Source organism: Cryphonectria parasitica, assembly GCF_011745365.1.
Source record: "Cryphonectria parasitica EP155 unplaced genomic scaffold M406scaffold_10, whole genome shotgun sequence".
In the NCBI taxonomy this organism is placed as follows: Eukaryota; Fungi; Ascomycota; class Sordariomycetes; order Diaporthales; family Cryphonectriaceae; genus Cryphonectria; species Cryphonectria parasitica.
Genome location: NW_024468918.1, coordinates 339090 through 366716, shown reverse-complemented (window position 1 = coordinate 366716; position 27627 = coordinate 339090). Strand labels below are relative to the sequence as shown.

Genomic DNA, 27627 nt, shown 5'->3' with positions numbered 1-27627 from the left:
GCAAGTCAGTAATTATTCTCAATACTCAAACGCAGGAAAATTGTCACATAATCTGGGGTTCTCTTGAGATGTCGTAAACCATTGGACAACTTTCTTTGGCTGGCCCTGCTAAGAATAGCCTGGGACTGGGCCCTAGTCACAGGCTCAGACAAGCCTCATTTACAGGCCTTCCGGGGATTGAGACCTCGATTCCTCTCACAACCAAGTTTACCCTGCCCACCAAAACATCAACTCACAAGGCGACCATGAATGGGCAGGGAGCTATGGAGTGTCCATTCTGCGGATTCAAACCCCCACAAGGGCAGGAGCATGAGGATTACGCAATGCAGCTGGTACGTCTGGTTTGCATCTTGTGACCGCCTTGCTTCAACCACTGTTGCTTCTTCTTGTGCTGCCAAGAGCTGCACATGCACAACATCATATAAAGCCAGCTAACACATGTGCAGCATATAGAGACGGAACACTCAGAGGGGAAGTCACCATTTGTACCAGATGAAAGCCTCTCCAACCCTGAGCATGCTGCTGGGAACCTAGATGCGGCTAGCACTGCCTATGTGGAGTGTCCCATCGAGGGCTGCAACGAGGTTGTCGTCAGGGATGAACTCGACTATCATCTTGAGTTGCACTCAGATGAGGCTGATGATGGCAGTGCAACTACCCACCCAGAGTCTGGGGCTGCGCCAGCAACGGATCCGACCACTGCTATCGGTGGTGACGATGTCCGCCGCACGAGATCGGCGAAACGGCGGCGCTCACCAGCAGCACGCGACATATCTCAGGACTCGGAAGAGGTAGCTGCGCATTCCCGCCGTAAAAAGGCCATCTTTGCGTGGAGAAACATCCTGTCGATGCCCAAGTGGAACAAATCCAAGCCAGAGACTGACAGTGGCACGACAGCCGCCCCCTCCAGCAGCACTGTTCCAGATGGGCCAAAGCAGCCGAAACAGCTTGGCAAGGCAGAGCTGGGTCGCTTCGCCCATGAGAAAAAGATGCCAGACTGGCTCGTCAAGATGCTGAAGCGTGACGGACAAGTCGTCGGCCAGGATGTCATACCGGTGCTGAAGCAAATGCTCCAGCAGTCTGAGTCGACTGAGTACGCCTACCTCTGCCACCCGTGCGTGCAGCATGTGTCCAAGTTGCGGCGTGAGGGCGGTTTCTGCGGGTATCGCAACATTCAGATGATGTCCTCCTACATCATTGGGACCGAGTTCGAAGGATCACACAACCAGTTCAATGGGACATTACCAAGCATTTTCGACATACAGGAGTTCATTGAGGCCGCCTGGGATCGTGGAATCAACCAGCAAGGACGTGTTGAGACCGGCGGCGTCAGAGGGACTCGTAAGTATATCGGAACGCCAGAGGCGCAAGCTATGTTTCGATACCTAAATGTGCCGTGCGTGGCGCAGGGCTTCAAGAACAAGCAGGAGGCCGGCAAGGCGGAAGCCAGTTTGCTCTTTAATGTGGAGCAGTACTTTGCGCAGGGAGTCTACAGCCCCGGTGACAGAGTGCGGTGCACGATGCTGCCGCCCATCTACTTCCAGCACGCTGGCCACTCGATGACGATTGTCGGCATCGAGAAGGAGACGAACGGCAAGGCGAACCTGCTCGTGTTCGACCCCATGTTCCGCGACGCAGCGGTCATCACGCAGCGTATCGGCCGAAAGTTCAAGTATAAGTACGCGGACTCGGCTATTCACGCATACCGGAGAGGACATAAGTATCTGAGACGGTATCGAGAATTTGAGTGCCTGAGGTGAGACCACATACATAGAGCTTCTCGCCAAAGAGCAACGCAGCAGGAGTGTTCGCTAACTCCATGACAGGCTGGTACCACCCGCAGACGCCCTCCACGAGACTTAAGTGATTTTCCTGACGAACGAAGACCTACCATTTGCGTTCCTACAGCATCAAGCCTACAGCATGGGTTATGGTCGCGGATAGACACTCACGGAACGGCGGTCTCGCATGGATGACCACAGGGGAAGGATGGAGTCCTCGATACGGAGACCTCGGGATAAAAGGAAAAAGGGAGAGAGAAAGAGAGCATTGATACAATTGTGTTCCATGGGCACATGAAGCGAAAAAAAAACCCGGCGCCATCAAAATATGCATTGACAAGGCGTTGTTGTCCTGTATTACGTTACTCATGCAGTTTCTGCCATAGGACCTTGGGAGCCCGGCTGAAGGACTGCAAGAGTTGTGAAGATTTCGGGATCAAGGTGGCTTGGTTTATGTCTAGAGTATGCTTCAATGCCAATGAAAGACTCAATCACTAATGCAGAGGTCCGAGTTGATCATTCTCATCTTATGAGGAAGCCTGCTGCTTGAACCATGCCTGCAGTTTCTCGAGCGCCCGTCCACGATGGGAGATCTTGTTCTTTGCTGACTTTTCCATCTCGGCGTAACTGCGCATCCAGTCAGTGTCTCCTGCGTTTGCGAAGAGTTCCAATGAATTCGGTTGGTTCCAAGGAGCCACTCACGTCTTGCCTTCATATTCGAAGATGGCATCCCAGCCGAAGGTGGCAGGTCCCCTTGCCGGGACAATCTTGCCCTATTATTTTCAAGAAAAAGAATTTTGTCTCAGAAAAATGGTCTCGTCGTCATCTTGCGGAGGAGAAACACGAGATGTGCATAGCAAGAAGGACAGAATCACACAAGATTTGCCCTCGCCGTTTGAGAAACCTGAATGAAACCCCTCTTCGTCGGCCACTACCAAGAGGGGGAAAAAGGAAAAAGACTCACCTGTGTAATACCCTGGAACAGGATAGGCTCATGGCCTGGGCCCTGCGAGAAGCCGAATGTGCAGACGGCCTTGGCGCCCTTGTCTTGGTAGGCGGCAAGGAGGTTATTCAGACCTTCGTGGCCTAGGTCTTGAAGAAACCACTTGCTGTTGTTGTTGATGATGATGATGATGGCGGCTCTGGTCAGTACTTTTCAACACGCGCACATCAGGCGGGCAACCCTTTCCCCCCCCTTTTCTTTTCTCCCACACCAGCCGTCGGGAACATGACGACCATTGAAGATAGATTTGAATTCAAAAAAAGAGGTCATACATGTAGGGTCCAGGCAGACCCTTGAGGGCGTCAAAGCATAGGCATGTGTCTTCTACCAGCACGGGACCTCCGACCTAGCGGGTTGAGAGGCATAGCGCGTCAGTCAAGTCAGTTCAACCAGGGATTTTCTTTTTCTTGAAAACAACCATGATTCAGGAATTTATTTTTGCTTTGCATGGCATATCTGAGTCTGTACTCGACTTTCAATGTCTGCATGTGAATGTGTGTGTATGTGACAGAAGGGTGAGGGGACCGGGGGGGGAGGGAACAAGGCAAAAGATAGAAGAGAAAATTCACCTGCTTGGCCGCAGCCCGGCACTTGGCGATAGTCACCTCCTCCAGCGTCCCCTGCACCTCGACCAGATCCAGCGACTGGCTGTCGACCTGGATCGTGGGCTCGAGGATCGCCTTGACCTCGGCGAGCTTGTTCTTGTTGCCACTGATGAAGTTGACGGTGTGGGCGGGTTTGGAAGCCATGATGGACTTTCTCGTTTGGGTGAGTTCAATGGGGGCTGTAGGTATCTGAGATAAAAAAAGAAAATTGGGAAGGTAGGAAGCGGGATGCAGAGGGGGTAGGAAGGAGGCAAGGAGGAAGACGTAGAGAGTGGGAATCAGTTCGTTTAAATACGTTTAAATAAAATAAAGGCTGGTTGGTGAGTCTTACTTTGCTGGACCTGGGGAGGTTTGATATATCGATGTTTTACGGGGTGGAACCCTTTTCAGCATCAGGGTTTCTCAGGGTTTGAAGGTACCGATGGAATGCTTAATTGCATATCCTGGACAAAACTCACAAAGAGGCATCCATATCAAACACGTATTCCTCGTCCTTAAATATGCTTCCACTTCGACTTTTGAGGAAAAATAACTGTCGAATGCTCAGGGGTATCATATCTCAGTTTTATTTTTGGTTTCAAAACGCCGTCCTATCCCGTCTCTGCGGGTAACTCATACTGGTTTCCCAAATTTCCTCCCTCCCATCTCTCAGGTGAAGCATCCTGCGAGATAGACTCCTTAACCCCTCGAAGACGGGGAATACATATATAGCCTCTCGCTCAGGCGTTATTGTCCTCCTTCCACTGCTTCAACCACGTCTGAATCCTCTCGACGTTCTCCTCCAGCTCCTCGTTCGTGTTGCTCTTGAGCTCGACGACAATTTCCTCGTCATACGAGTCCCGCGCCTCCTGAAGAAGCACCTCCATGATCTCGGAATCAATGTTCTCCTGCAATTTGACCTCGGGGTAGTTTCTGCACGTCCCGGAACGTCAGCAGAAGGATACGATTACAAGCCCTTGAACGATAAAAGGCAGGAAATAGCGGGAGAGGGAAGAAGGAGGAGCAAGGCGAGAGTTTAGAAAATTGGTGGAAGGGGATGTACCTCGCCGCAAGCCGGTCGTAATGGGCTGCAGAGTCTACCCTTAACACCACCACAAGGTCGATCCAGCTCTTGGGGAACAGGTCGCACGCGTGCCAGTCGATGATGCGACCCCCCGCCTTGCACTCGTCCTCAATGGCGTCCAGTAACTATGCACGTTGGAAAGTCAGCCCTTCAGCTCCGACTGCAGAAGGGGGCCCTTCCTAGGCCCACAAGGATCGGAGACGAGAAGCCCAAGGGTCTCCGTGCCCATGCACTCTAGACGAAAAGGTGTGGAAGACAGGGGAAGAATCAGCCCTGTACAATGAGACTAACCTTGTCCTCATCCACCAGCCAGCTCTGATACTCCTCGTCCCAGCCCTCATGACACTCCCTTTCCTTGACCACCTGGTTCACGCTCAGATGCTTCAGCTCAGGACACTTCTCCGCCAGCACCTCGCAGTGCGTCGTCTTGCCGGTGCCGGGCGTGCCAGTGATTATTATGTTCGGGAGGGACCTTGACGACATGATGGTGGTGCTTGGTAATTTTTTATTTTTTTTTAGATTTTTCTCTTCCCTTTTTCTTTCTTTTTGGCTCGCGGGCGGGCGGAAGATGGGAATCAATGGTGAGGATGAGGATGAGGATGAGTTGACCACACAAGTTTGATTGACTCAGAACGTGTTAGTTTTGAATTGATAGATAGTGATGTCTGAAATCAGGAAGACAGGATTCTTGACCTGCTTATACGGTGTGTGGGTCTGTGTGTGTGAAGATAAGTGATGACAGGACGCGGATCTCGACACGGCAGTTGTTTGCTGGGTGAGTATCAAGGGAGATTCACGGTTTTGCTATGCCTCTTTTTATATACATACTTTCTTACTCCCGTGCTAGGTTTAAACACGAAATTTTTCCATCTCAGCAAGGGTTAGGGTAAGGGTTATGTCTCCCGCTCTCCTACTGCTACAGGTGGTGTTTGCCAAGTTCAACAAATCCAGGGAGATCTTGGACTTCGCGATGGTCACAGCAGTAGTATCTGGGAAATGCCATGTCAAACAAGATAGATTGTATGCTCCGTAGGCAGGGATACTCGACTGCCTGTAAGTGGCAACGTATTATTGCTAACGCCTCAGGATTCTTCATTTCATTTCTGATGAATAGTGTGCCTTTTTTTTTACCCTGCAGACACTTGTCTGCCCACGGTGCGGCCAGATATGTAAAGAGTAGGGTGTGTGGGTAGGTGATATAAGATCAACCTATGACTGTCGATAGTGTGGGCTAGGTCCGAAAAAAAAACCATTGGCGGACGGTCCCATGATCATAACCTGTCCTAAAACACACGCGGAGCGCGAGACTAGAAAAAAGAACCTCCCCCTCTTCCTTCCTTCCCCTTCGCTGCTGGAATAAACCACACGCGAACTGCGAATCTCTCAAGAGCCTGATCCGCGCATTATGATGATCTATAGGTCAACTCTGTAATGATCAAACAGAAACCCCGAGGACGTGGACGTGAGGTGGAAGCCACGCAGATGACGTTTGCCCCCCCCACAGGCGGAGAAGTGCCGAGCAGCTAAACTCCAAAGTGAAAGATGATGCAAGATCCAAGATCTCAAGCATGTGCCTGGGAATTTAGCTCTGCTTGCATTCCGCAGCCTCCTGCTTCGGCTTCGAACCATCATCCTGAATTCAGACGTTAGTATGTGCGTGGCAACGGTGTAGTCAAGGGTTGGTTGGGCCATATCTTACGTCGTCCTCGTCAGACTCCTCGTCCTCATCCCGGTCATCACTCAGGTCGTCCTCATCATCATCCTCGTCGAAGTCCTCCTCATCGAACTCCTCCTCATCCAGCTCCTCGAAAGCAAGGGCCTCTCCGGTGAACCAGTCGATGGCCCGGGGAATCAGCTTCTCCTTGATATCCTCGCCCAGCTGGTAGTCAAGCTCGAGTCGCTCCTCAATGTCAGAAGCGGCATCGTCGTCGTCCTCAGTAGGCGCCTTAGGTGGGGAGAAGAAGTTGAAGAAAGACTCGGTGGGAACCGTCTTCTTGACGATGCGAGTTTGTTTCGTGTCTGGCTTGGGGGTCAGCATTGGTCGCATCACTGCTGGAGGTACAAATTGAAGGTACAGGCATCACTGGGAGGAAAGACCTACTCTTGTTGCGTTGCTTCTTCTGCTCGATGCGAACCGTCAGGTCCTTGCCTTCCTTCCAGTTAATCTTGTCACCGTCGGCGTGGTCGTAAATGAAATCACCGCCGTAGCCGGACTCGTTCTGATAGTAATAGGTCTTGGTGACGGTCTTGTTGGTGAAGTACTCGTTCTCGTCGAACTCGAAGATGAGACGGAAGCCAGGCCTTTCCAGATACTCCATGCGAATGTCGACGAGGTGCTTCAGAGCGCCCTCGTCACGGTCGGTGATCATCTCAGCGAGGGAGATCTGGTTCTTCATGGCAGACAGCCAGAACTCTGGAATGCCGTTGACATTCTCGTTAGACTCGGGAGCCTTCTCCTTCTCAGCAGCGTCGGGCTTGGTGTCCTTGTCATCTTCCTCGTCCTCCTCGTCCTCCTCCTCGCCGGCGGCGATCTCCTGCTCGGTAGGCTCGGCCTTGCCGTTGACAATCTCGGCACGCTTCTCGTACAGAGGAGTGAACTTGGCGAAGTATTTCTTCTCGAGCTGCAGGACCTCCTCCTGGAACTCAGCCTCGAGCTTGGTGTGCTCCTTCTGGATGCCCTTGAGACCGGCGACGCGCTTCTTGACCTGTGTGGGGAGGGACTCGATGTAACCGGAGGAGCGGCCGACAAGGGAGCCGAGACGGCCCTGGATCATCTGGACGAGCTTGGGGTTCTGTGCAAAGATGGAGGCAGCCGCGGCACGGTCCAGGTCCTCTGTGGTGGTGGAATGCGATCAGCCTCTCCGTAGATTGCAAAGGGGTTTCCCAACAAGTATGACGGACACGCGCGGGGTAGGGAGTGGCTAATACGAACCTTCCTTGATGCTATCAACACCCGGCTGCTGGGCATGCGATGAAATGGGTGCATTGTTGGCTGGAGTGTTTTGGGGGGTCCTGGGATGTCATCATCAGCACAAATACTTGATGTTTGCCCCCTCCCTTATCGCGGGGAGAAGGGTGATGTTTTTTTGCGTTGCAGGCGTCGTCCAGGGCAAACCAGGGTGTTAGTCACTTACGGTGCCACGGCCAAGTCCGGGCGCTTGTTTCGGATGGGTTCAGCCATGATGTGTGATCTTGATGGTTGATAGTTTGGCTGATGAGAGGCTTGCGTTGAAGGGAAGGAAATAAATGTGGGATGTGGTTTGGCCTGGGGAGAAAGGGAAAGGCGGTGTTGGAAAGAGCTGTTGTGGATGAATGGTTTTCTAGAGAGGGGATTGGGTAGCGGGCGGGACGCTTCGAAATTTTGGAGAAGGCGCGGGTGGGGTCTACTCACTTTGGTCCAGTCCCGTTTGCTTCGCAATCGCCCTCACTGGCGGCACAACACTGGCAGCAATGCTGGCCACTGACTGGCTGGTTGGCTGGTAACGGCTCAAGGTCGTCAACGGAACCGTTCTCTACAGTGCAGTGTACTAGTGGATGTACCTAAGTACCCCCCCCCCCCTTCCCTCCAGCGCAGCACCACCCACTCGCAGCTTTTGGCGGGGGGGCGAATCTTTTGTTGGGATCAAAGGCCATGACCGCACCGGCAAGGTTCTGCTACCTATCACTTTGCCGACTGACTTGACTGGCAGACTGGCAGGCTGGCAGTAATTTTTTTAATTTTTTTTTTTTGCCTGCCTGCGGACCTGACGGAAGCCCAGCTCCATCTCCACAACCGCTCGTTGCATCGCAAATGGAGGAGTCCTCATCATTATCTCCTATGCTTGATACCCTTTTCATATTTTATATTATTTCTCTTTCTCTCATTGAACTTCTTCTCTTGCTATTGTGGCCGATGCCATCTAGAGCCTAGACTTGTTTCTTTGGCACTGTGACGACTGCAGGGCGTGACTAGGCACATATGTTTTCTACGTGTCCCATGGCCGAGCCGCATTTACCGAGAGAAAAATGAAAATCAAGAAATAGGGAAAACAAAGGAGGTCTTCACTCTTGACCTTGACTGGCTGATCTCAAGAGTATCCCTCCTGCTGCTGCAGCAGCACATCGACTAAGTGACCCGCGAATCATCGACCTCCCCTGTTGACTATAGCGCCTTGCACGCGTTCCTTGTGTTGTACCTGGACGGCTCATCACGACCGAGCGGGTTCGCTGGCATGAGACGAGTCGTCGGTACATGTTTCCGTCCGACTGTGTGGCGGAGGTCCCGCAGGCTTGCTTCACTGCTACTTTATTTACGTAGTGTATACTTACGTAGGATCCAATTCACCTACCAGGGACTCTTCGTCCTCTGTAGTCTTACAACACGGTGGGATGCTGAGGACAGTCCCCACAGGTGCCTCTGAAACCTGCACTTTCAAGCACTGCTGCCCAGCCTAGTCCCTCCTCAGGTAGGTCGTCATGTCTTCTTCACACCCTAATGGGACTGTCGCTGTTGTTGGCAAAGTTGCCTAGTATAGGCCTTGCACGACTTTCCGGTTCCGATGGCTACACACAGCAGGTCTCCGTTAGCTACCTGGTTGTAGATCGGCACGTTGCAGTAACAGAATTGACAAAGAATGCCATGGCATCTCGCAGCAATCTTATCCACACTTGCCACAAAGCAGGTCGTCACACGAGAAAAAGCTGTGCCACAGCGGGGTGTCTTACCTGACTGGTTGCAAGGTGTCGCTGGCCCTCCTGGTCGGCATTTCATATTATTGCTCTGACCTCATCTTGGCTCTACAGGCGCTTGAACCTGGCAGAGAGACACAAAAGATCCTGCTAGGAGGCTAGGGCTCAACCATGGGATACATGTGAGACTGCGAAAGCGTGAGCATGCTTTTGACCCAGCGCCACCCAGGAATAACGAGAGGAAAAGAAAGCCCAGAGGGAAGGCACGCTTTTCTTGTGACAACAATTTTCTCAGGTCTCGGAAGATAATTCGGAAGAGAGCTATGAGCCTCTCCACCTCCATTTCAGTCGCAACTTCAGAGCTGGTTTAACCCACACATCATGCAACCAGCCTTTTTCCATGGGCTGACTGTTGAGTAATGCTCTTCCTGTCTGCCCAATGTCAAACGTCCAGAGAACATGGCCCTCCCTGATGCTGTCCTTCAAGGAAGAGACTCGTGTGGTCCGAAGAAACCGAGAGGTCTCGAATCAATCTAGAGCAGACTGACTTCCTCCCTAGAGTATAGCAATGTTGTTGCAGAGGTGTAGAGAATTGTGTGGAAGGAGGGGTGTTGTGTCGTTTGTGTTATGATAGTGAATTACCATACTAATTACCAAACTCCGAAATCGTCGCCAGAATTTTCACCAGGTTTTGGCAAATTTGTCCCTAACCTCCTGACCCTGTACGACTTTTTGTAAGGCGCATGATGCCACTAGGATGTAGTCGTCCGCCCACTGCATTGGACGCTCCAGAGCCAAGAAGAAACGCCAAACCAATTATTAGTCACAGTTTGGCCCCACAAGGCAGGGGCTGATGACAGTACTGCTTCCCGAAAACTTGCCATGGAAGCTCTCAGAATAAATGTTGTCATGGAATTCTGACTGCATACAATATCTTCCGCTCAACAGGAAACAACAGCATACTGCAACTTGTGTTGGCCAGCTGTTAAATACAATTGTGGTTGTTGTTTGCTGCATGCTGCACCACAAAAGTCCAGACCCCATCATCTTTCAGCGTCGTTTCGCTGTACACTGAAAACGGAAATTCTCCGAACACGCTGCTGTGAATCTCATATCATAGAGTCACTTGCTGCTCGACCGAGAAAAACAACTTCAGCATCATAGCCTCTTCGTACACTCACACACAATCTCTTCCACACAGTCATCATCATCATGTCTCCAACAACAACAGGGATGCCCATCAGGGACGCAGCGCAGAGACCTGCGAGGGTACCCACTGGCCTCAGCGTCTCTCCAACCGCCACATTCCACAGCCTGTCGCACAGCCTGGGCTCAGCCATAGCGCAGGAGGAGACAGCAAAGCAGCTCAAGCCTTTTGAGACCACGGATATCAAGATCCTGCTTTTGGAAAATGTCAACCAGAGCGGCAGGGACATCCTCAAGGAGCAGGGCTACCAGGTCGAGTCCCTGAAGACGTCTCTTCCCGAGGATGAGCTCATCGAGAAGATCCGGTGAGTAGATGATGAGGAGACCACCACCACCCCATATGATTAGAGACCATGGGAGCTGACCAAGGGTTCGGCCATTCAAAGTGATGTGCATGTCATCGGCATCCGGTCAAAGACCAAGCTGACAGAAAAGGTGCTGGCCCAAGCCAAGAACCTGCTCGTCATTGGCTGCTTCTGCATTGGCACGAACCAGGTGGACCTCGAATACGCGGCCAAGAAGGGCATCGCGGTGTTCAACTCGCCCTTTGCGAACTCGCGCAGCGTCGCCGAGCTCATCATCGCCGAGATCATCGTGCTGGCCCGGCAGCTGGGCGACCGCTCCATGGAGCTGCACCACGGCACCTGGAACAAGGTCAGCGCCAGGTGCTGGGAGATCCGCGGCAAGACGCTCGGCATCATCGGCTACGGCCATATCGGCTCGCAGCTGTCAGTGCTTGCCGAGGCCATGGGCATGGACGTCATCTACTACGACGTTGTGACCCTCATGGCGCTGGGCACGGCGCGCCAGGTCGCTACGCTCGACGACCTGCTCGAGGAGGCCGACTTTGTCACCTGCCACGTGCCGGCCACGCCAGAGACCAAGAACATGATTTCGGCGCCCCAGCTCAACCGCATGAAGGACGGCGCCTACCTGCTCAACGCCAGCCGCGGCACCGTCGTCGACATTCCCGCCCTCGTCAACGCCATGCGCAGCGGCAAGATCGCCGGCGCCGCCCTCGATGTCTACCCGCACGAGCCGGCCGCCAACGGTGACTACTTCACCAACGACCTCAACGCGTGGGCCGAGGACCTGCGCGGGCTCAAGAACCTAATCCTGACGCCACACATTGGCGGCAGCACGGAGGAGGCGCAGCGGGCCATCGGCATCGAGGTCTCTGAGGCGCTGGTCCGGTACATCAACCAGGGCCTGACTGTTGGCAGCGTCAACCTGCCCGAGGTGACTCTGCGCAGCCTGGGACGCGAGGAGCAAAACAGCGCGCGTGTCATCTACATCCACAAGAACGTGCCCGGTGCCCTCAAGGACATCTACCGCATCCTGATGGGCCACAACATCGACAAGCAGACCAGTGACAGCAAGGGCGACATCGCGTACATGATTGCAGATATCAGCGGCGTACACATCAGCGACCTGAAGAGCATCTCGGATGAGCTCAACTCCCTAAGCTCCAGGATTATGACCCGTATTTTGTTTTAAGGGTGAATATGAAGGAGGAGAAACAGAGGGGTCGTTAGGTCGAGAGAACGGACCTTTCGTGGTGGTCAAACAATACAGGAATTCAACAATCAAGGGAAGGTATCCATCCATCCATCTCAAGGGCGCAGGTTTGGAGGGCAAAACAAACAGAGAAGTGATTAAAAAAGGAGGAAGCTTTTTGGGAGAAGAAAGCGCATGCATTTCAACAGCAAAACTGGGCACTCTCACTTCAGACGAGTCTTTACAGATTCACAAGGACAAAACGAAGAATATGAAGGAGAAGAAAGTCTCAAAATGCAGTTCCTCTTTCTCTTCTTGGATATGTGACTTCTCTCTCCTCACAGGCACTCGCTTATCGTACATCACAGGGGTGGTCACACAGGATAGGTTATGAACTCGAAAGATCTCGAGGTGTTGTCCAGAGTACCATCATGTCTCTTTTCTTGAGTCAAGGGGCAGTAGGAAAACCTCTAGAGAGACCATGGTTCTGTGGGGGCTCAGACCCGCGGGTCGCCTCCCCTGGCTCACCATGTGTTTAGCACTGCAACGTGCAAAGGAGGTGGACGGGTAGCCTAAGCCCTTACGCCCCGGTAATCGTAGCGCGGATCTCACGCCTCAGGACGCTTAGGCACATTATACCACAGAGCCTTTCATCCCAGCATATCTATTAAAATATGTGACTGTCTCGACGACAACAAGAACAACAATAACGCCACGTAGTGCAAGAGAAACGGAAAGGCAGACAGACAGGCCACCCGAGTTGGTGGTGTACATGAAAGGAACCCGGCCGGCCCGTGTGGATCTTTGATGAACGGCATTTGCAACGGTCATGTCTTGAGGGTGTGTGCGCCTCACGTCATTCGGAGATTGAGGGTGTTCATGCAAGACCTAGGCGCATTGAGAGAATTCTCTTGCAGGGACGTGGTGACCATGCCAATGTTAAGAAGTAATAGACATGGAAGTTCTGAGGAGACCGTGTGTAGATGAACAAGATTGTTCTCGTTGTCTTGATTTTCCGTGGCACCAACCTAGGGAACTTGATCGGCGGACGAGGAAGGGGTCTAGCCCTACTCCATGGGAGAACAGATCGTCAGGGGCCTCGAAAAGAGTTGAGTACTTTTTAGTAAGTACTTGTGTAGCACCTCATCCTCGACAAAGGATGATCAGGCCAGTTGCCTCCAGGTTGTGAATGTTAAGAGGGAAGCGGGAGCTTGTGTAGGAATGTAATAGATCCCTGGCTTCCTCGACAGATGGCGCACTTCGATGGAGTTATAAGGAACTCATGTCAGAAACGATGAGATACCTTTTTTTAAGTACGGCTGACTGATGAGGCCTCGTAGCCGTTGGTCCCGTTAGTTGTTCAGCCACCACCGCCGTCAAGGCCAGCACCATCAGTACTATGGTAGCTGCTGGACCACCCATTAGGGGCCATATTTGGGTGTCTTAGCGCGGTTGAAATCAGGCGTTGAGCTACCCGGCCCCTGCATATACTATAGATTGTTTTAGCTCGAGCCTACATCCATGTGGCAGACCTGCTTTTGCTGCAACGCGAGCAAACGTTAAAGGGAAAAAGTTGATTGATTTTAACTGAGACATATCAAAAGTCCCATTCCTGTTCAAACCCAAGCCAATTGTCGCTCATCCGATCTCGCTACCAACTACGCGAGACCCCTTCACAGAAAAACAGAAGAGAAAAGAAAAGGGTCTTAACTGGACAAGCTGTGTCGATGGGGGGAGGGGCTTGAACAAGTCACCTCGCTGGCCCAAGCTCCATACTAAACCTGACGGCACTGGGGGTTCCACGGGTCGCATTGGACAAGTGAAAGCCAAGCAGGGGGCTCCACGCCCCACTCTAGCGGGCAAAGCGTGGAGCGGTCAGTGAGCACGCACTGCACGATCCACCCCCTATCAGCCTACAGATCCATCCCCAGAAGCTGAGGGACGCTGCAGACCGCCCGCATGAACGTGGGAAGCGAGACGAAGCGAGGCGTGGCACACACCCTCAACACAACTCACCTCACCTCACCACCTTCCTGGGCCCTGGGACAGCACAGCAACTTTTTTTTTTTTGTCCCTGGTCTTAGGCTAGCGCTCGGAGACTATCCTGTCGCAGCTTTGATGCACCTATCTGCACACACCCCAACCTTAACCTAGCAAGCACACCGCAGCGTTTCCCGTCCCGTCTCGTCCCTCGACCGACGACACGACAACGACACGACACGGCACACGGCATTGCATAACCTCTTTTCTTCCTTCTGCCTCAACCACAACGAGTGACCTGTTGTTCTTCAACTTCACGTGTCGACTCTTCCTTTGTCACACACCTACACAAACGGAGGCTGGCACGGGTCCAAAGATCCAACTCACCACCTTCCGTCCATCATCCCCTACCCCAAAGCTGGTTTCTCGGTCCAGAGACCACGCAACGGGTGGTGTGTTGACTGTATTTTTGGTTCTTGCCTAATCCTTGATACCCTCTGAACATAAATCTCCTTTCAAAAGACTTTTGGTAATTTCCATCACGAATGTCTCTTTTTCTCAACGCCATCCGCCAACCTTGCTACCGGTAGTGTCTTCTCACAGACTGCCCTCCTTCCTCCTCCGCCGAATTTCCGGCCCTACATATTCCCAATCGATCAACGACAGACCACGCCCCTTCTTCGTTCCCCTTAGCCGACGAGGGCTTCTTTCAGATCGTGGAACATGTCCTCGAATTACGATGTTGGCACAAGAGCGTGGCAGCCCGATGCCACGGAGGGCTGGGTTGCTTCCGAGGTCACAAAGAAACAGGTCGATGGCGACAAGGTGGTTTTGACCTTTCAGCTGGAAAATGGCGAGGTACGGATCTACAACCCCCCCCCCCCTCCCAGCAGGGAAGAGCACGCAGGCGGCGTCCACAGGCTGGCAATGACCTTTTCTGACACCCTGAGCAGGTTAAAGAGGTGAAGCTCACGCTGGCGGCCCTCGAAAGCGGTAATGACGAATCGCTGCCTCCTTTGATGAATCCGACCATGCTCGAGGCCAGCGATGACTTGACCAACCTCTCTCATCTGAACGAGCCGGCAGGTACGCATCCATCTACCAAAACCATCCCCCTTGATGGCAGCAGACCTGATCATTCTAACCCATAATCTCTCCCTCCAGTCCTCCAAGCTATCCGGCTTCGCTACGTCCAGAAAGAGATCTACACATACTCCGGCATCGTGCTAATAGCTACCAACCCCTTCGCCCGTGTCGACTCTCTCTATGTCCCCGGCATGGTCCAGGTATACGCTGGGAAACAAAGGGCAACACAGGCACCGCATCTCTTCGCGATTGCCGAGGAGGCCTTTGCAGACATGATCCGGGACAGCAAGAACCAGACCATTGTGGTGTCTGGAGAATCCGGTGCGGGAAAGACCGTCAGTGCTAAGTACATCATGAGGTATTTCGCAACCCGTGAATCACCAGACAACCCCGGCGCCAAGTCCAAGAAGGGCGCCGAGGCCATGAGCGAGACAGAAGAGCAGATCCTGGCCACCAACCCTATCATGGAGGCATTCGGTAACGCCAAGACGACCCGAAACGACAACTCGTCCCGGTTTGGAAAGTATATCGAGATCATGTTCGACACGGAGACCAACATCATTGGCGCAAAGATCAGGACATACCTGCTGGAGCGGTCAAGATTGGTCTTCCAACCCCTGAAGGAGCGGAATTACCACATTTTCTACCAGATGCTTGCGGGCATGCCCGAGGCACAGAAGTCCGAGCTTGGCCTTCTGCCGGTGGAGCAATTCGAGTACCTCAACCAGGGCAATGCGCCGACCATTGACGGCGTCGACGACAAGGCCGAGTTCAAGGCGACCATGGATTCCCTGACGACGGTCGGCGTGAACGACGCGACCCAGACCGAGATCCTGAAGATGCTGGCTGGTCTTTTGCATCTAGGCAACGTCAAGATCGGTGCCTCGCGCAACGACAGTGTGCTGGCTCCTTCTGAACCCTCTCTGGAGAGGGCTTGCGCCATCCTCGGAATCGACGCGACCGAATTTGCCAAGTGGATTGTCAAGAAGCAACTGATCACTAGGGGTGAGAAGATTATTTCCAACCTTTCCCAGGCCCAGGCTATTGTCGTCCGGGATTCCGTCGCCAAATATATCTACTCTAGCTTGTTCGACTGGCTGGTCGAGATCATCAACCGCAGTCTCGCTACCGACGAGGTGCTGAGCCAGGTCAAGTCTTTTATCGGTGTGCTCGATATTTACGGTTTTGAACATTTCGCCAAGAACTCGTTCGAGCAGTTCTGTATCAACTACGCCAATGAGAAGCTGCAGCAAGAGTTCAACCAGCACGTGTTCAAGCTGGAGCAGGAGGAGTACCTCCGGGAAAAGATCGACTGGACTTTCATCGACTTCTCAGACAACCAACCCTGCATTGACCTCATCGAGGGCAAGATGGGTATCCTGACGCTGCTTGACGAGGAGTCCAGGCTCCCCATGGGCTCGGACGATCAATTCGTCACGAAGCTGCACAGCAACTTTGCCACGGGCGACAAGAGCAAATTCTTCAAGAAGCCTCGCTTTGGCAAGTCCGCCTTTACCGTGTGCCATTATGCTGTCGACGTGACGTACGAGTCGGAAGGTTTCATAGAAAAGAACCGTGACACTGTACCGGATGAGCATATGGCCGTCCTCAGAGCAAGCAAGAACAGCTTCTTGGTATCGGTGCTTGATGCTGCCGCGTCAGTCCGCGAGAAGGATGTTGCGTCAGCGACTTCGAGCTCTGTCAAGCCTGCTGCAGGTCGGAAGATTGGCGTGGCTGTTAATCGCAAGCCTACCCTCGGTGGCATCTTCCGGTCTTCGCTGATCGAGCTGATGAGCACCATCAACAACACAGATGTGCACTACATCAGGTGTATCAAGCCTAACGAGGCCAAGGAGGCGTGGAAGTTTGAGGGCCCCATGGTTCTGAGCCAGCTTCGAGCTTGTGGTGTCTTGGAGACTGTCAGGATCAGCTGTGCTGGTTATCCTACGAGGTGGACATACGAGGAGTTTGCACTGCGGTACTACATGCTGGTACCGTCCAAGCAGTGGACGTCGGAGATCCGACAGATGGCCAGTGCCATCTTGGCCAAGGCTCTCGGCGAGAGCACGGGAGGAGGCCAAGACAAGTACCAGCTCGGTCTGACCAAGATCTTCTTCCGCGCTGGCATGCTCGCCTTCCTTGAGAACCTCCGCACAACCAGACTCAACGACTGTGCGATCATGATCCAGAAGAACCTGAGGGCCAAATACTATCGGCGCAGGTATCTCGACGCCCGCGAGGCCATTGTTCGCGTCCAGGCCGCTGCCAGAGCTTATGCAGCTAGGAGGCAAGCTCAGGAGCTGCGGACCACCAAGGCCGCCACCACCATCCAGCGTGTGTGGCGTGGCCAAAAGGAGAGGAAGAAGTTCCTCCGCATCCGGGCCGACCTCGTCCTTGCGCAGGCCGCCATCAAGGGTTACCTGCGCAGAAAGGAGATCATGGAGACGCGTGTTGGCAATGCGGTAGTGCTCATCCAGCGCGTGTGGCGCTCGAGAAGATCTCTCCGGTCCTGGAGACAATATCGCAGGAAGGTCATCCTCATCCAGTCCTTGTGGCGCGGTCGGGTGGCACGCAAGGAGTACAAGACGCTGCGTACCGAGGCTCGCGATCTCAAGCAGATCTCGTACAAGCTCGAGAACAAGGTCGTCGAGCTTACCCAGTCTCTCGGTACTATGAAGACCCAGAACAAGGAGCTCAAGAGCCAGGTCGAGAACTACCAGGGTCAGATCAAGTCATGGCAGGCCCGGCACAACGCACTGGAGGCCAGGACCAAGGATCTCCAGGCCGAGGCCAACCAGGCTGGTATCTCGGCGGCACGCCTTCAGGTCCTCGAGGAGGAGATGAAGGACCTGCAGGCACGCTTCGAGGAGTCCGCCGCCAACGTCAAGCGGATGCAGGACGAGGAGAAGCAGCTGCGGGAAACCCTGCGGGCTTCGAGCACCGAGCTCGAGGTCCTGAAGACAGAGTCTACCCGTCACGAGAACGAGAAAAACAACCTGCGCCAGCAGTTGGTCGAGCTCCAGGACGCCCTCGAGCTGGCCAGGCGCCAGGCACCCATCAACGGCGAGATCAACGGCAACGGTATCCAGCCAGTGGCCAACGGCCTTATCAACCTTGTCTCATCCAAGAAGCCTTCAAAGAGGCGCAGCGCTGGAGCCGAGATCCGGGAGGTCGACCGCTTCAGCGGTGCCTACAACCCTCGTCCTGTCTCGATGGCTGTCACTGGTCGCCAGGCCGTCATGTCCGGCTCTACCCTGCAGGGCATTGATAGCATCGAGATGGAGCTCGAGGCCCTGCTGGCAGACGAAGAGGGCCTGAACGAGGAGGTCACCATGGGCCTGATCCGCAACCTGAAGATTCCTTCTCCCAACACGAACCCGCCGCCCTCCGACAAGGAGGTTCTCTTCCCCTCCTACCTCATCAACCTTGTCACATCCGAGATGTGGAACAACGGCTTCGTCAAGGAGTCAGAGCGCTTCCTCGCCAACGTCATGCAGTCCATCCAGCAGGAGGTCATGGCGCACGACGGCGAAGAGGCTATCAACCCAGGTGCCTTCTGGCTCTCTAACGTACACGAGATGCTTTCTTTCGTATTCCTCGCTGAGGACTGGTACGAGGCACAGAAGACCGACAACTACGAGTACGATCGGCTGCTGGAGATTGTCAAGCACGACCTCGAGAGCCTGGAGTTTAACATCTACCACACGTGGATGAAGGTGCTCAAGAAGAAGCTCAACAAGATGATCATCCCTGCCATTATCGAGTCGCAGTCGCTGCCTGGCTTCGTCACGAATGAGAATAACAGATTCCTCGGCAAGCTCCTGCAGACGAACTCGCAGCCAGCCTACAGCATGGACAACCTGCTCAGCCTGCTGAACAACGTCTTCCGCGCCATGAAGGCCTACTACCTGGAGGACTCGATCATCACCCAGACCATCACCGAGCTGCTGCGCCTGGTGGGTGTGACGGCCTTCAATGACCTGCTCATGCGCCGCAACTTCCTGTCCTGGAAGCGAGGTCTGCAGATCAACTACAACATCACCCGTATTGAGGAGTGGTGCAAGAGCCACGATATGCCCGAGGGCACCTTGCAGCTCGAACACTTGATGGTAAGTCGTCGGCAAATGCGACTACCTTGCGACTATGTGTGTGTGTGAGAATAGTGCTAACAACCCCGTGCAGCAAGCTACGAAACTTTTGCAGCTCAAGAAGGCCACCCTCAACGATATCGAGATCATCCAGGATATCTGCTGGATGTATGTTATCCCTTTATGAAATTTCTCTCTTCCCTCAGACGTACTAATAAAGGCACGCATAGGCTCTCCCCCAACCAAATTCAGAAGCTTCTGAACCAATACCTCGTTGCCGACTACGAGCAGCCGATCAACGGAGAGATCATGAAGGCTGTGGCATCACGAGTCACTGAGAAGAGCGACGTCTTGCTCCTGCAGGCTGTCGATATGGACGACAGCGGCCCATACGAGATCGCTGAGCCCCGAGTGATTACCGCGCTCGAGACCTACACGCCTTCATGTAAGCAAAGCTGCGAATCAATACTCGTCCCTAATCACTTCGCGATGTGAAACAGTCGTAGCTGACATTCTTCTTGACAGGGCTACAAACTCCCCGCCTCAAGCGTCTTGCGGAGATCGTCTCGGCCCAGGCCATCGCTCAGCAGGAGAAACTGGAGTATGGTTCCCAGGACGGGTACGAAAACGGTGCCCTCGAGGAAGTAGACGAGATGCCCGAACCCATCGAGGCCAGCGCATAGAGTGCGCGACCTGGGTTGAGGCTGTCCACCTCCACGTTCCCTCAGCAGTCCCCACGGTCGTTTCTGCTGTCGCCGTTTAAAAAGACTGCCGACGGCAGCGACATGACCAGGCTTGTGGGGAGTCCCTTGCGCGATGTGACGAATGGGAGGCGGAGGGATGGTGTGATGAGGTATCAGCATCTCCGGAGCGAGAGTCACTGAAACTGATAATGCTACTGCTGGTGCTGCTGGTGGTGCTGGTAGAGGGCGGAATGGGTAAATGAAGCCATGTATGATTGCCTGTCTTGTACGTGTATGTGTGTATGTTGTGGATGTTGGGGGGGCGGCTGGGCTGGTTTGACTTGACGGGGAGCGTGGACCATTCACCGTTTCGTCATTCATACGCTCATACATACGTCCATACATCCGTTTGATCCTCTCTGGATTTTATTTGCATGGCATAGTGTGGGGGGAGGGAAAGAGATAGGAAGAGAAAAGGAAAGAGAGCAAGCAAGGAAAATTCAAAAAGACGATATATGGATATGAGGATTTTCTTTTTGGGAGTTTGACTAAGCGTGCGTTATTTCGACTGGCAGTTGATAAGTAATTAATTACCCAACTACATTCAGCATGAGCAAAGGCGGTGGAAGACGAGACGAGATGCGACTTTGTATTAGAAGGGGCATGCCATACTAGATAAACAGCACGTTCACTTACATGCAGGAAAGAGGGCGTATTGAATTGTCCGTTCTATGGCTACATATGATTTGCTGCTTGCAGCACAACCAACTAACCAGAGCTGCCCACGCGCTCATGATAGTTACGAGCCTTAGTAGAATTGAGGAGGGAAAGAACGCCCTCTTCACCTTATTTCTGAGACAATCACAGCGAAAGTTCTCATGATACGTTGGGATCAGGTAAGCCATCTGCAGAGGTTTTCTCAAAGGAGGGTTCTCGAACCAAACATCTCATATACTTAAATTCACTGTCGTTTTTTCGATTGCATTTGGACATGCGGAGTCAGATATGCGACATCATGGCGGAGGGACCATGTGTGCAGTTGTCTCCCAGGATTCCAATCGGAGTCTCATGTCGTTGTTCTGGTCAAGATTTCGCAGCTGTCGTGACTGATTACTATATGAGAAGTATATACCCGGCACACAATAGCATCCAACTACAATGGAAGGGGCAGGGGGTGAGGTGTATGTCACTACCCTCACTTCAGCTGAAGGAAGGTCTCTGGCATGTGCTATAATACTCAGACGTTTGACATTCTGAAGCACTGCTATGGCCTTTCAAATGTTCGTTTCATGGTCTCTGTCCTTCTCCTTGTTCACAGCCTGTCTCATTCCTGACAGCTCAAAGCGTATTATGATCCTACATGCAATAGTACTGGCAACATACCGCGCGATGATGACCGCAGCATCGTCCACGCTGTAGAACAGCAGACTAGAAAGCATCAGAGTGCCGAACAAAACATGCCCAGTCGTGCCCAGTTCAAGAAGCCATGTCACCAGATAAAATAGCAGACCCAGCGCCGCAGTGATTGGCCCTATCTCCTGCATAGCGCATGGCACGAACTCTGTCACGCCGAAGGTCTTGTAGAAGGATGTCGCCCTTGCTTCAGGATGGTGTCGTCCACCCCCTCTTGCTGAGTGCTTCTGCTGTTGCCTGATCAGTAGAACCATAGCCAGCATGCCGGCCATATGTATGACGACCCCGAGAAATGTCCACAGGGGCACCGGGATAAGAGACGTCGGCGACCAGACGAGCACGGCGTGCACGCTGAGCTGGTACGCTAGATGGCCCACGTTGGCTACTGCACAGGAGATGATGGCGTACTCGACCAGGCTGACCAGAGGCCACAAGGACCGCCGGAGGTTCAGGACGACCCTGACCTCGGATGCTCCAGCAACCACAGACACGCCTCCTCCTGCTGCTCCTGTTGCTGCCGCGGTTGTTAAGCGACCAGCAAACTTGGCCACTGTCGCGATGAAGTCGCCCGACCGCATGTTTGCCACAGACGGTGTACCTGCGGCCACCAACAGTGGTGCTGCCCAGGCTCTGCTGGATGGTGGGCAGCAGGCCCAGGGCGACCGAGGCGGCCGCCATCTCCAGATTGTTGTACTCGCCCATGGCGTTCAGCACGCACTGCATCAGAGGATGGACCAGCACGTTGTTATCGCCGTCCGAGGCCGTCATGTTGACCCACCCTCTGCGGTACGTCTGGTAGGCCTCTGAGCAGTTGTCGTGAACCAACCGCAGACTGGAGCACGTTGTTCCACAGCGGGTCTGGGAAGAAGTCTTGTTCGAATTGATGGGTGGGCGTGTGTATGATCGTCGTGGCGGCTATCCCGTATGGGATCGCCAGCAGCAGCGGCGGCGTGATGGCTGCGCTTGGTTTCATCATGGCAGCCTTGCGTGGACGGTAAGTGCATTCATGCTCTGGATTCGTTCGTGGGTCAGCGAGCACAAGGGGCACGGAGAGAACCAGGCTTGCATTATATATGCGCTTCTCTATACTTGTAGAACACTGAAGAAATGGGCTTTGGCCCCCATCGAGGCTTTCCAAAATGCACTCCTTCGATTGGAGGAGCAGCTCGAAGGTTTTGGTTATACATTACCTTGTGACATGCAGTCAGCCATGTATCTCACCTTGCACTTTTGGCAGAGGGTGTGTATCTCGACTGGGCCATCTTCCTTCTCCAAGGGAGACTCTCCAGCAAGACGTTCCATGGCTGACCATGTGCGAGCCTTGCAGGTTCACCATCAGGCTGTAGGAATATGCAACGCTTTGAGGCTCAGCTCCGGCCTCCCACGTTTATTAAACCTTCATACATCCATTTCTTTATGTTTCATACTTGGCTATTGGATCCCGTAAAAGACAAAGGGGATGACCTTCGTCTGCATGAATCCTTATACCAACTGATTGCGGTGAGACGTTGGCATTGTGGTTCTCATGCCCTTGAAAACATCACGGGTACAATTCTCTGAGTAGTATTGTATGTGCCGGTGGAATACAAGATACTATGGTTGGTCGGAGGTGACGAATCTGGTACTACAGTACTTACCTACTCACTGCAGTTTGTAGTAGGCCTAGCCGGGCACCCTAGCATGACTGACACTCTGGATGACCTGTATCATGCGCTGTACGTAGTACGCAATACACCGTGGTTCTCTAGCGCGTACCCACTGTAGATCGCCCTATCGCCTATGACGGGCGGGCGACCATCCTTTATCTTAGACCTGAAAGTTTTAAGTGATCCAAGGTCTCCTGCCGTTGCTCGCTGCTCGTGGTCAGACGACACACCACTCCAGCTCCAGCAGCAGGACAAATGCAAAGATTCAAGCCCCTCTCTCTTGCGTCCAGGCCATAGGAGGCAACCAGCCAGCCAGCCAGCCAGCCAGCCATGGACGACCCAGAAAGCGCCGACCTGGATCGCAGGCGTCGAGGAGGAAGAAGAACAAGCAATAGGAGCATGAGCAGGAACAGAGGCAGGGTAGAGGGCCGTCAAGATGCTGCCGCCGATGGCTACCACAGTGCTGCGCCCTCGCCTGGTCTGTACAGGAGGGTCAGCCTGAACCAGAGCAGCTCGAGCATCTTTGAGGACGTGGAGATGGCACAGGACGAGGTAAGAAAGTGCCCCTCCAGTGCCCCTCCAAGAACTACCCCGAACCTCCGCAAGAACCGGGCGCATCACTTGGTTAACTGACAACACATGATACCAGCTTTATTCTGGACCTGTCGCCGAGTCCCTGCCCACGAGTATATCAGCCTTCCACCGACGCCGGAGCCGCGCAGACTCCACCACCAGCTTCGCTTTCTACCCAGACGACCCTGACGACCTAGACAGAGAGGCGCTGCTGGCCGAGGAGGGAATTGTTTCGATCGAAGACCTGGACGAGATTCCCTTTGCAGTAGACATAGGCGACGAAGAAGACGACGAGGAGGAGGCGGTCACGGGTGTGCTTCTCCCACAGGAGAGCCCGGGTTCCAGCGACAGGCCGTCACAGGATGACGACTCCTTCGCGCGCAGGCGCTCCTCGGCGCACTCTCACCACTCAGTCCACTCGCGGCTGATACGGCGGGAGAGCAACATGACGGAGACGAGTGCGTATGGCGGCGGACGCTTCTCACAAAAGGTGTACATGCCAAATGAGGACCTGATGATTGTCATCGCTGGCTTTCGGACCAGCAACGTCGGGCTGGCGGCGTACACGTTCATGTGTGCAACATCTTTTGGGCTGGCTTGGCTGCTGTTCCGGTGGTTGCCAAGATGGCATGTCTGGCTGACTGGAAAGAAAGCACCGCTCAGAGAGGCGTCATGGGTGGTCATCGAGAACCAGTGGAATGAGATGGCCATACTGGACGTTGATTCCAAGCCCTACGGGCGGGCGCTCTCCACTGTTTTTGGGAGCTCCGGGAAGAAACTTTCGTCGAGCGCGTATACCTTGGAGTATGACGACGATCCGATCTTGGACGAGCTGAGGGTAATCAACTACCGTTATGTGCGGTTCTACTACGACCCGCTCCGGGACAAGTTCAGAGTGAGCCACGGTTGGAAGGATCCCCTGTGGACTGACGTGCTGGCCGTCAAAGAGGGCGTGGACAGTGAGGAGAAGAGCAACCGCGAGCTGGTGTTTGGGTCGAACCTCATCGACATCGAGCAAAAGTCCGTCTTCCGACTCCTCGTCGACGAGGTGTTCCACCCCTTCTACGTGTTCCAGATCGCAAGTCTGGTGCTGTGGTCGATGGACTCGTATTACTACTATGCCGTTGCCATCTTCGTCATGTCCGTGGTTAGCATCGCGGCCACTCTCGTCGAGACCCGCTCAACGATGAAACGCCTCAGGGAGATCTCTCGCTTCGAATGTGACGTGCGGGTGCTGAGAGATGGGTTCTGGAGCTACATCAGCTCAGGGGAGCTGGTGCCAGGCGACATTTACGAAGTGACCGATCCGAATCTGTCCCAGTTCCCGAGCGACAGCATTTTGCTCAGCGGAGACTGCATCGTCAACGAAAGTATGCTGACAGGAGAATCGGTGCCTGTTTCGAAAGTCCCGGCCACAGACGACACCCTGCGAGACATGAACTTGTCCGCATCGCAGGTCATGCCGGAGATCGCGCGGCATTTCCTGTTCTGTGGTACCAAGATCATCCGCGCCAGGAAACCACAGGACGACCGGGACGAGGAGGCAGTGGCACTGGCCATGGTCGTCAGGACAGGCTTCGACACCACCAAGGGAGCTCTGGTCCGATCCATGCTCTTTCCCAAGCCTTCGGGGTTCAAATTCTACCGGGACTCATTTCGCTACATAGCAGTGATGGGGTGTGTGGCCCTAGTGGGCTTTACGGCATCATTTGTCAACTTCATACGCTTGGGGTTGGCCTGGCACCTCATAATTGTTCGGGCGCTGGACTTGATCACCATCGTCGTGCCACCCGCCTTGCCTGCTACACTGACAATCGGCACCAACTTCGCGTTGAGCCGGTTGAAGGCGAAGCAAATATTCTGCATCAGCCCGCAGAGAGTCAATGTGGGCGGCAAGCTGGACATCATGTGCTTTGACAAGACTGGGACGCTCACCGAGGACGGCCTGGATATTCTGGGCGTAAGGGTAGTGAATCGCGCTGCGAATCGATTCGACGACGTCCTCACCGATCCAGCAACAATGGTACCCAAGGCAGATTCTGCCGCCCACGAGACCTCTGCTCCGTCTTACGATGTGCAGAAAGCAGCTCTATACACAATGGCAACATGCCACTCCCTACGATCTATCGACGATGAGCTTGTGGGAGACCCGTTGGACGTCAAGATGTTTGACTTTACTCGTTGGACATACGAAGAAGGCCAGCAGAGCTCCGGTGGTGACGACGATGAGGAGAATCTAGGCCTCTCGCCATCAATTGCCAGGCCGCCACCAGAGATGGCCCATGAGCTGACCAGCACCAACAGGGCTGGCGAACTGGTGCCCCTCGAGCTGGGCGTGCTGAAGTTGTTTGAGTTCGTCTCCCAGCTCCGGAGGATGAGTGTCATCGTTCGTACGTTTGGCCAGCCGAGCGGCGACATCTATGTTAAGGGAGCGCCCGAGTGCATGCGAGACATCTGCCGAGCGGAAAGCTTCCCGTCAGACTACGACGAGCAGCTGGCTTACTATACCCACAAGGGCTATCGCGTGATCGGGTGTGCCACAAAGCATATAAAGAAGCTGACCTGGGTCAAGGCGCAAAAGATGACGCGAGCAGACGTCGAGTCAGAACTTGACTTTGTCGGTTTCATCATCTTCGAGAACAAGTTGAAACCGAGCACGGCGGCGGTGCTAGATGAGCTTCTGCAGTCCAATATCGGCGCTGTGATGGTGACGGGGGACAACATCCTCACAGCCATCAGCGTTGCCAGGGAGTGCAACATGATTAACAAGACTGCGCACTGCTTCGTGCCTCGCTTCGCAGAGGGACATTCGAGGGATCCCGAAGCAAAGCTGCAGTGGGAGAGCATTGATGACCCTGCCTACCAGTTGGACGAGAAGACACTGGTGCCACTACCAGCACCGGTGGACGGAGACGCATCGCTCCCCTACAACATATCCAACCTACGCAACTACTCTATCGCCGTCAGCGGTGATGTTTTTCGCTGGGTGGTTGACTTCGCGCCCGTTGAGGTGCTGCATAGGATGCTCGTCGCAGGCAAGATATACGCACGTATGTCACCTGACGAGAAGCATGAGCTCGTCGAGAAGCTCCAGAGCATCGACTACTGTGCTGGCTTCTGCGGCGACGGCGCCAATGACTGCGGCGCGCTGAAGGCGGCAGATGTGGGTATCTCGCTTTCCGAGGCTGAAGCCTCGGTAGCAGCCCCGTTCACAAGCCGGGTCTTCGATATCACTTGCGTACCTGCCGTCATCCGCGAAGGCCGTGCAGCTCTGGTCACCAGCTTCAGCTGTTTCAAGTACATGAGTCTCTACTCGGCGATTCAGTTCTGTTCTGTGTCCTTCCTCTACGCCTCCGCCTCCAATCTTGGGGACTTCCAGTTCCTCTTCATCGACCTCGCGCTGATTCTTCCCATCGCGGTGTTCATGTCCTGGGCAGGGCCGTTGCCCGAGCTCTGCCGCAAGAGACCTACCGCGGACCTGGTCTCCCGCAAGGTCTTGACGCCTCTCATCGGCCAGATGTGCATCTGCATCCTAATTCAAGCCGTGTCGTTTGTGGTGGTCCGGAAGCAGCCATGGTTCATCCCACCCAAGGTGAACCATGACAAATCGAACATCAAGAACTCGGAGAACACAGCGCTGTTCCTGGTCAGCTGCTTCGAGTATATCTTGTCTGGAGTGGTGCTAAATGCCGGCCCACCGTTCCGTGTCGGCGTGCGGAAGAACTGGCCGTTTCTGGTAACGATTGGTGTGACACTGGTGATCACGCTGTACATGGTGATGGGGCCCGCGCGCTGGCTGGCCAAGGGAATGCAGCTGACCAAGATCAGTTGGGATTTCAAGCTGTTTCTTGTCATGCTGGGCCTGGTGTATCTGGTCGCCGCGTGGACGGGCGAACAGCATGTATTCCAGAAGCTGGCGAGGGTGTTTGGTAAGCTCAGACAGGCGGCGACTGGGAAGAGGAAGCAGAGAAAACAGTACAAGGTCATCAGAGAGGAGATGCAGGGGCTGATGTAGGTTCGTCGAGCCTCTGCCACATGAACTTGTCGGGAGTGCCGAGGTTGATGATGATGGGACGAACTGTCGTACAGCTGAGGAAATGCATAGTAGATTCTGTCCTGCATGCTCAATATATTTATGTGTAAAAATGTATATCTGCCATGGTACAGCGTAGGGAAGATAAGCATGGAGCATACCACCCCTTCTTATTTTTCCTCCTTTTTTTACCCCCTCCCCCCAGCACTTGCGAATAAATCAAACTGTAGTACTGTCCAAAAGTTGTATGTGGAAGACCCTCGTCTCTATTTTGATCATCGTTCAAAGCTGCAAAATTGGTT

At 53.8% G+C, this 27627-nt stretch overlaps 8 protein-coding genes across 8 annotated transcripts; 4 read left to right on the top strand and 4 right to left on the bottom strand.

Annotated features, from left to right (window-relative positions):
• Window positions 1-263: 263 nt before the first annotated feature.
• M406DRAFT_269280 (DUF1671-domain-containing protein) lies at window positions 264-1760 on the top strand (the record flags this gene model as incomplete). The annotated part of the gene is made up of 3 exons (XM_040917997.1): window positions 264-332; window positions 447-1152; window positions 1216-1760. 3 exons carry the CDS (start codon window positions 264-266, stop codon window positions 1758-1760), a joined length of 1320 nt encoding a protein of 439 aa, XP_040771197.1.
• Window positions 1761-2159: 399 nt separating this feature from the next.
• Window positions 2160-3533, bottom strand: M406DRAFT_296929 (putative inosine triphosphate pyrophosphatase; the record flags this gene model as incomplete). The annotated part of the gene is made up of 5 exons (XM_040919283.1): window positions 2160-2408; window positions 2484-2554; window positions 2746-2890; window positions 3057-3130; window positions 3354-3533. The coding sequence occupies 5 exons, from the start codon at window positions 3531-3533 to the stop codon at window positions 2309-2311; spliced, it is 570 nt and encodes a 189-aa protein (XP_040771196.1). The 3' UTR covers window positions 2160-2308.
• Window positions 3534-3931: 398 nt separating this feature from the next.
• M406DRAFT_353807 (P-loop containing nucleoside triphosphate hydrolase protein) lies at window positions 3932-4935 on the bottom strand (the record flags this gene model as incomplete). Its single annotated transcript, XM_040922789.1, has 3 exons — window positions 3932-4301; window positions 4432-4577; window positions 4744-4935. The coding sequence occupies 3 exons, from the start codon at window positions 4933-4935 to the stop codon at window positions 4109-4111; spliced, it is 531 nt and encodes a 176-aa protein (XP_040771195.1). The 3' UTR covers window positions 3932-4108.
• A 1890-nt stretch (window positions 4936-6825) lies between these two features.
• On the bottom strand, window positions 6826-7653 carry M406DRAFT_324727 (uncharacterized protein; the record flags this gene model as incomplete). Its single annotated transcript, XM_040919909.1, has 3 exons — window positions 7587-7653; window positions 7385-7464; window positions 6826-7285 (listed from the first exon to the last, which is right to left on the bottom strand). Coding segments are annotated over exons 1-3 (524 nt in total), but the record flags the coding sequence as incomplete, so codon positions are not given.
• A 2679-nt stretch (window positions 7654-10332) lies between these two features.
• On the top strand, window positions 10333-11823 carry M406DRAFT_269272 (uncharacterized protein; the record flags this gene model as incomplete). Its single annotated transcript, XM_040917996.1, has 2 exons — window positions 10333-10631; window positions 10713-11823. The coding sequence occupies 2 exons, from the start codon at window positions 10333-10335 to the stop codon at window positions 11821-11823; spliced, it is 1410 nt and encodes a 469-aa protein (XP_040771193.1).
• A 2703-nt stretch (window positions 11824-14526) lies between these two features.
• Window positions 14527-20256, top strand: M406DRAFT_85656 (uncharacterized protein; the record flags this gene model as incomplete). Its single annotated transcript, XM_040926065.1, has 6 exons — window positions 14527-14661; window positions 14757-14889; window positions 14968-18998; window positions 19072-19145; window positions 19208-19422; window positions 19503-20256. The coding sequence occupies 6 exons, from the start codon at window positions 14527-14529 to the stop codon at window positions 19658-19660; spliced, it is 4746 nt and encodes a 1581-aa protein (XP_040771192.1). The 3' UTR covers window positions 19661-20256.
• Window positions 20257-20934: 678 nt separating this feature from the next.
• M406DRAFT_334888 (uncharacterized protein) lies at window positions 20935-21841 on the bottom strand (the record flags this gene model as incomplete). The annotated part of the gene is made up of 3 exons (XM_040920981.1): window positions 20935-20983; window positions 21044-21587; window positions 21661-21841. 3 exons carry the CDS (start codon window positions 21839-21841, stop codon window positions 20935-20937), a joined length of 774 nt encoding a protein of 257 aa, XP_040771191.1.
• Window positions 21842-22753: 912 nt separating this feature from the next.
• M406DRAFT_343355 (uncharacterized protein) lies at window positions 22754-27307 on the top strand (the record flags this gene model as incomplete). The annotated part of the gene is made up of 3 exons (XM_040921861.1): window positions 22754-22788; window positions 23208-23271; window positions 23369-27307. The coding sequence occupies 3 exons, from the start codon at window positions 22754-22756 to the stop codon at window positions 27305-27307; spliced, it is 4038 nt and encodes a 1345-aa protein (XP_040771190.1).
• Between the last annotated feature and the right edge of the window lie 320 nt (window positions 27308-27627).